Source organism: Ailuropoda melanoleuca, chromosome 14 (assembly GCF_002007445.2).
Source record: "Ailuropoda melanoleuca isolate Jingjing chromosome 14, ASM200744v2, whole genome shotgun sequence".
NCBI lineage: Eukaryota > Metazoa > Chordata > Mammalia > Carnivora > Ursidae > Ailuropoda > Ailuropoda melanoleuca.
Window position 1 is genome coordinate 67,896,271 of NC_048231.1, and position 6,313 is coordinate 67,902,583.

The 6,313-nt window shown below is 38.7% G+C and overlaps 1 protein-coding gene across 1 annotated transcript in view; it reads left to right on the forward strand.

The window, feature by feature from the left end:
• Positions 1-4,003: 4,003 nt before the first annotated feature.
• ASXL3 (ASXL transcriptional regulator 3) overlaps positions 4,004-6,313 on the forward strand; it is a 183,369-nt gene continuing 181,059 nt past the window's right edge. The window contains exons 1-2 of the mRNA XM_034642200.1: positions 4,004-4,180; positions 5,988-6,310. Of these exons, the coding sequence (XP_034498091.1) occupies positions 4,004-4,180; positions 5,988-6,310 (500 nt within the window). The remainder of the gene's footprint in view (positions 4,181-5,987; positions 6,311-6,313) is intronic.

The window sequence follows — 6,313 nt, forward strand, 5'->3', positions numbered from 1 at the left end:
TACTACAGAGTTAATCACCTGTTGGTCTAAAAAGAAAGAGGGTCTCCAGAGAAAAGAATTTTCTGCTAAAAAATGCGCATTGATCAAAGTTCTTACCAGCAACTCAATCCAGATATTGTTCAAACGCATGATTCATTATTTTGACATCTAAATGTCATAACTATCTTTGATCCTTTTCCTTGGGGATACCTTGCCTAAATGTGATAGAGTGGTAGAAAGTTGGGGGGAGTGTGTGAACAAGAATCTCTTTTTCTGGATCTCTCTATTCTCACACAAAAGGCAAATCTGTTTAGCTCCACCCCCACCCCAAGCCTCACTGGGGCAATGAAAATGCTGGACAGATTTCAGACACTGCAGGGTCATTGTTCTCTCTTCTGAAATACCGTCCTGCTGCCTTTCCTCACTGCTAGGTGAGACTCTGAGTGGAGGTGGCAGTTTCTGCATGCACCACGCCCCCCCAACGTCTTTTCTCTCATCACATAAACCAGTAGACAATTGGGTGGCATTTCCTTGGCTACAATGGGCTCCTAAGAGATCTTCCAGTTATTCCCGCTATTCAGCTAATCAATCATGTCGCCCTATGGTTACTGGAAGTGTGTTGGCTAAGATGATCAGCCATGTCCCCTGCAATAAAACTCAACGGGAAAGCAATAAGAATTCTTCAGTTACAAAAGGAGCCCTATCTCCCCTCCTCTTCAATCCATCCTTGTAAAAGTTGTAGAATGGCCTTATTAAAACTTCCTTTGAGTTTTTGGTGCTAGGCACGAAATGAAGAGGAAGTTCCATTCCTAGATTAGAACCTGCGGTGTATACTTTATATATCTTACGGTACAACTCGCACTTTCAGGTAGGTGAAAAATTACTGGAACAAATTCCTTTTGGTGATTCCTCCAAAGTTCTTTCTTGGCGGTCTCAACCACAAACATTACCCTTGGGTAAACATGGAAACTGAGGCAAGCAGAGTATCAGTTAACATGGCCAAGATTTCCTTTGAATTACAGAGCCTGAGACAACAGTTGTCATCAGAATTCTAGTCTTTTCCTTTGTGAACTAAGAACATTCTTTCCACACAAAGATGAATTTAGCAGCATGTAATTTTCCTTCTTATCCACTAAATGTGGGATTGAATTAGAGTTTACCTAGAGAGATCTAATTTGTAGTTTTGAAAACAAGCAAAAAGCTGTTAGACCATACTGTTGATATTCTGATCACGTTACATATGCATAAGAAGATAGTATCAAGCAAAGCTTTATTTACATTTCCTAAGTGTTTTTTCATTTTGTATAAACTAATGAGTGGTGCTGTTAGGGAATATGTGTATCCCTCTTTGTGTAATGGATTAAGCGTGAGTCCTGTTAAACACTAGGCCATAAATCAGACTGTGTTCTCTATGCCTAATTAAGGGTTTAAAGGGGGAAAAGGTAAATTCTTGAATGAAGGGCTCTACTCAGAAGCAGAGTGTGTTATTTACAAAGGAAGTAGATAAAGCAGGGAAAAAAAGAACAATTTAAGAAAATAAAAAAGAGGAAAACTATGAAAATATTTTAGCCACTTTATTCTACTTCTCAGATTTGAGAATGCCTAAGTGTCCAGATATAATGTGAAAATTTGTATTTTTTAATTGGTGCATTGAAATGTAGTAATAATACAGATGACCAGAGAATTTAAGATGAGTGTCAAAGTAGCTCTAATCAACTAAAAGAGGAAATTATATGCATTGACAATGCAAATAAAATCAGCTACAGAAAAGTTTTGAAGAAAATTCACAAGCATTTTTTTTTCTTTTTAGCTACACGTATCTCTATTAATTAGTACAGTGCACTAAAATCTCAACGTATTAAACTGTTGTAGATTTTCAGTAAAAACCAAAATAATCACAGTTAATCCACTCATTTCCTAGTGGGAGAATTGTCCTGAGTTTTGATAAAATTAGTCTCAGATAATAGTATTAAAACACTTCTGTATGTTCCTGGAGTGAGGCTAATGTTTATATTCATAGTATAAACTGACTTTAAATGAATATATTGAGAGACTTGAAAAGTGCATTACACAGCGTATATAGGATTAGAATAAGAGAGACAGGGTCATAATTCATTAGCCCTTAGGAGCTCCACTCGGTAATATCTGACTATACATAATTAATAATGCTGATATTTGGCTTTATTTCACCTCACTTTGTATTACTCCTGAACTGCACAGTGAAATACAGAGAGGGATAGAAAAAGAAAACATTTTGCTATTACGAGAAAAAGAAATAGATCTTGATTGGACTTGTATTTACAATACAATAAAAGCGATCAATTTACTAAATTTCCAATCATTTATTTTTTATTCAGTGAATATTTATTGGGGCCTAGATTATGACAAGTAATTTGCATCATGCTGGAAATTCAGTGAATTGGGTAGCAAAGCAGACAAGGTGACCCTCTTTATGGAATTTCCAGACAAGAGAGATCCTAAATGGTCATTGACAAAAGATGTTTAGGAAAAGTAAGATTATTAAATGTTCTTATCTGTAGAATTCAGAGAGTCTCAGTTTATACGGAATAAATATATTTCAGAAATAAAACTCATGTTACATGGTCATGAAGACCACTGAAGAAGACCTCTCCATCACCCTGGCAACCTTTGCCTCCTTCTCTCCTCTCAACTTTTATTATTCCTTTCCCACCGGACCTTCTGCTCTGTGTTTTGCCTGCTGGGGGGCATGTGTGGGGGAAGGGTGGAAGAAATTTCCATTAATTCTAGACTTCCACATGCCACGGGTGTGTGGGATGGCAGGAAAGCATTCTCTGTCCTTATTCCTGACTGTTTTTTTTTTAAAAGATTTTATTTATTTATTCGATGGAGATAGAGACAGCCAGCAAGAGAGGGAACACAAGCAGGGGGAGTGGGAGAGGAAGAAGCAGGCTCATAGCAGAAGAGCCTGATGTGGGGCTCGATCCCATAACGCCGGGATCACGCCCTGAGCCGAAGGCAGATGTTTAACGGCTGTGCCACCCAGGCGCCCCCTTATTCCTGACTGTTAACACCTAAACTTGCACAAATTTGGTCAACACTTTGATGAGGATTCAAAGGTTCATCAAAGGATGGTGAATCCTTGTATTTCCTGAGAGACCAGTCATGACACTTCTGTCCCCAAATTCTTAAGTCTCTTTTTTCGTAGTATTGGAGCCTCATATGAACGTTAACCCTTGTCCAGCACACCATCACCTCTATTTTGTCTTATATAGGTTGATATTCATTACCATTTGCATTTGGTTTGTATTGAGTGTTTATCAATTGTTAAACGTCTTGTAAAATAAAATGAAATAACATTCCTGGAGATGAAAGAAAAGGTCTGCTGGAATTGACGAAAGCACACATGTGCAACAGGAGTTTGAATTGTCGAATTTTGAACCTAAAAGCAGGAACGGCAATAAAGAAAGCAGGGTAATGCAGAGAAGGTGCTGTTACATACCAAATGAACTTTGGAGTTATCCCTGTTCTGTCTAAATGGATGGAGATCTCCGAAAAGGAAGAATTTATAGGGCAGTTCTAACTGGAACCTCTGCTCTTTGAGTTATTCCTCCTCATTTAGAGGAAGGATTCTTGAAATGCATGTGATCTCATATGAAATTTAAATGAATGCCAGCAGCACTTGGTAGATGTCATCTATTCATTTGAGTATTTTTCTAATTCTAAATTGTCCTGACTTGTACTGCACTTTATTTGGAAAACCGTCCCTCCATTCTTACAAATTTGAATGTTCAAATCCTTCCCATCCTTCAAATCTCATTTTAAAGGACATCTCTTTCTTAAAGCCTTCTTTAATCTCCACAGTAGAGAGTTATTTTTTATTGGCTTTCACATAATTTTACTTGTACACTTGTGACGTTCATTATTTTCCACCTCTGTTAAAAAGATACTCATATAATTTACCAAACTAGAAAAGAATTATAATCGATTCATCTATTCCTTCCTTCCACTACGCTCATTGAGAGATTGAGTCATAAGAATAAGTATGGCTGAACGTAGATGGGTGAACGTAGAAGGAAAGACTATAACAGCAGCTTCTCAGCTGTGGTGGCCCACCTCTATTCTGGTGCTCAGTGAAATACGTTATTTTGGAATGAAACACAAGTCTTTAACTACACTGGCCTATTACAGACTCTTCATGCTCAAATATCCAAAAGTAGAGGTAGAATCTAAAAGTCTTCACCATATTGATTATTTATACTTGGCTTACTGTCAAAGAACCAATGCACAAATAACTGCATTTAGTTTTGGGTTTTCTTTTTGTTTTTAATGTACAGTCAATTTACATCCGCTGAAGCAGGATGATATATTTTCTCTCCTGTAATAACCGGAATTGTTTATTAATAATAAGTTACTGCAATGCAACTGAATAAGTATGTTTTCCTTTAGCTGGCTCTAAAACTTCTTATGAAGCACTATTTCACAGAAAATAACAAATTATATGTTGTGGTCTGATTGCTTAAAAATAGGTATTTCTGAATAGAAGAGAAAACATTAGAATGAGAATACTTTGAAATATATCAATTGCTTTAGCTATAAGGAGAATTGTTGAAAATAAAAGCAGATGTGGACGTGATTCAAATTTAATATATTTTAAATGTAAAGTAAAAATATAATACACCTGGATAGAGTTATGCAAATTGCCTGGGTAAATTTTTCCCTGAGGGATAACCTCAGTGTGTTCTCTAAATCTATTTAAAAAAAGAAAGTAGGAAACTGGAGATAATTTTTAGATATTTCCTTAAGCTGATGCATAGCTTTTTCTTATTATATTGAATTAATAAAGTAAATATTTTTAAAGAATTAACATAAGCAGTTCTTTATGATTGTGAACTGCCTCTGCTTAATTTTAGGTAATCAAACATTTTTATTACTTCAGTCATTTGACACTATTCTCAAAGGAATCACCTTACTAGTATTCTCATTCTTAGGCATATGTCTTATCATTAGACGTAAATGTTCATTTCTAGTTAGGAATATATATATTTTTTAAAGTATTGTAGTATAGAATAATAGAAACAACATGGAGGTAGGGTCAAAAGACTTGGGTTGGGTTCCTAAAACTGCTTTAGCAAGGGATCTCTCATGCAATGTAATGTTTTTAAGTTTCATTTCCTCATTTGTTCAGTAGACATAAAAATCTATGTTTGAGTGTCTTGTTTTGAAAGGGTCACATGAGATAATGTATATGAAAAAAACTACAAGTACTATTTACCTACCATTATTATTACATTTAGGAAATAACCTTACATAAATAATCCAGTATGAGCGCCCTTTTTGTTTTTTAGATACTCAAATACACATATAATTAATGTGTGGGTCATAAAGCCACTTCATTCTTTGCTAACAATAACTTTCTTGACCTAAACAATTTACCAGCGATTTAAGAAGTTGGAAAGGTTACAATAAACTTTCAAGTCTTAACGTATCATTTTGTAGCTCGCTAACAAGGTTAACAATCCAACTTTTCATGCATCCCAAACCCGGCAATTATAAATAATTTAAAAAATACGCAAGAGTTAGCTGTGCTGTTGTTTACAGATGCATCACGTTTTACGCTACGGAATGATGACCATACGATATTTAAAAAATAATTAGTGCGAAGGCACAGCATGGCACTGATCCACGCCATGGCCACAGCTCTTTGGTCTTGCATTGTTTAAGATGATGTAGGCGGCTCAACGTTGTGTCAAGTTGCATGTTCAATATTAGTTTTGTAAGAGGCTGGTTTTGTACCCTTTCAGCAAGGCTCTGGGAATCCACCCAGCCAAGCAGAAAAGGGTTAAAGGAGTCCAGCAGAGGGAAGTCGTGCGGAGTGTGTGAGTGTGTGTGTGTGTGAGAGAGAGAGAGAGAGAGAGAGAAAGAGAGAGAGAGAGTGAGTGTGAGCGCACAGGACAGAAGCATCGAGTTGCGGAGCGGACTCATACACAAGTTCCAAAGGCCACAGAGTCCCCGGTTTTCGGCCCTAGCGGGCCCCGGGGACACGGCCTGCACCCAGCCGGCAGCGCCCCGTGGATCTGGGGGGCTGGGTTGGAGGGAGAGGGGTCTCGCGAGGGTTTCAGGGCGTGGCTGGAGTGGGGGGCGCGCGGCGAGTGTGCGCGGGTGTGCGCGCGCGAGAGGGCGAGTGTGAGCGCGGCGAGTGTGAGCGCGGCGAGTGTGCGGCCGCGTCGCCATTCCCCGTGACGTCAGAGTGTATTGTTGTGAGCGGGGCCGAGCGGAGCATCCCCGGAGCTGTCACCGCGGCGGCCGCGGCGGCGGCGCAGCGCGAGCCCCGCACGAGCGAGCCCGGCCGGCG